The 1,432-nt window shown below is 41.2% G+C and overlaps 1 protein-coding gene across 1 annotated transcript; it reads right to left on the reverse strand.

The window, feature by feature from the left end:
- Positions 1–6: 6 nt before the first annotated feature.
- On the reverse strand, positions 7–1,201 carry LOC102759021 (GTPase IMAP family member 7). The gene has a single exon (XM_006763183.2). The coding sequence runs from the start codon at positions 1,074–1,076 to the stop codon at positions 186–188; it is 891 nt and encodes a 296-aa protein (XP_006763246.1). The 5' UTR covers positions 1,077–1,201; the 3' UTR covers positions 7–185.
- Between the last annotated feature and the right edge of the window lie 231 nt (positions 1,202–1,432).

A 1,432-nucleotide genomic window follows, 5' to 3' on the forward strand; every position in this document is an offset into this window, starting at 1 on the left:
AAAGCAGTCACAAAGTCCATTAAATTTCAAGGAAGGGGACAAATCGTATAATTCAACAGAGGAAAAAGAAACTGATTATAAGAAAAATGGATGGGATAGGATATATTGTTTTAGTCATCTTTGGAAGATACAATTAATCACATTAACAAATCATAGTAAATTAAGATACAAAAATAAAATTTACATTATTTCCTAAACATATTCAGTATATTTGAAAGCATATTCTGAATCCCATTTACAATATCTTCAAATATATTTCTTCCAGCTTCTTCTCTAATATTTTGAATATTTTCCTTATACTTCTCCCATGAGGATTTTTTTCTCTCCTCCATTTCTTGCAGTGATATTTTTCCCTCAGCATATTGCTCTTCAGCTAGTATAGTTTCCTTCTGTAATTGATCATCATAGATTATCTTCAAGGCCTCTTCCTTACTTTGCAGCTTTTTCCCTACCTCCTTGTAGATGGCATCAGAAAAGTGAGCCCCTCTGTTCCTCTCCACCATTTCCTCTATCAGCTTCACCAGCACCTGCAGTTGAGCTTCCTTCTCAGCCTCACCTGCACTTTGCTCATTATTGAAGGCACAGCAGCGGTTCCCACACTCCTTGATGACGCTTTGCAGGTTTATGTCTGCTCCTGCTAAAAAGTCATTCAGTGTCTGATCACCCAAACTATCTTTGCGCGTGAACAAGACGATCATGTGATTCATGGCTGGCTCCCCAAAGATGGCCTTGATCATTGTAACTGTTTTCTTATCCTCCTCACTGTAGCGGCCCAGTGGTAGAACCAGGATGATGGCGTGGGGCCCCGGGTAGGAGAAGAGGACACACCTGCTGATTTCCTCACAGGTGGTCTCCAGTGTCTCCCTGGTGTCAAAGAGCCCTGGGGTGTCCACGACAAGAAGCTTCCTCCCCTCCCATTGTCGCTCTGCTTTGTCACAGGTCTTGGTAACAGCATGGGCAGCAATTTTAGAAGCAAATTCTTCTCTCCCAAGGATGGTATTTGCTGTTGCACTTTTCCCACTTCCGGTTTTCCCCACCAGAACAATCCTCAGAGTGCTGTCCGGAAGGCCAGCCATTTCTTTCAAGAGGCTCTGAGGTGCAGGTACCAACAAGACCTTAAGGAAGGGAATAAGAAGGGGAAAGGGTACTTAGGTAAGTGGGGACCATTCCCAACCCTCTTTTCTTCATTCTTGTCCTCCCTGAAAATTTATAATCATCTATTGCTCATCTGGAGGAAATAATAAAGCAAAGTTTTCTCACAAAAGAATACAAGGTCCAGGAACTTTCATAGGAGAACTCATTTAAACCTCTAGAAAGCTAATCATCTCAGTGTTATGTGAGCTATTCCTGCTTTCAATTCTTTCTCTGAATCAAGTGTGATATTAATCCTAAAGTCTAACAGATATTTGACCAATAAATAAAGCTACAGATC

Source organism: Myotis davidii, unplaced genomic scaffold (assembly GCF_000327345.1).
Source record: "Myotis davidii unplaced genomic scaffold, ASM32734v1 scaffold3639, whole genome shotgun sequence".
NCBI lineage: Eukaryota > Metazoa > Chordata > Mammalia > Chiroptera > Vespertilionidae > Myotis > Myotis davidii.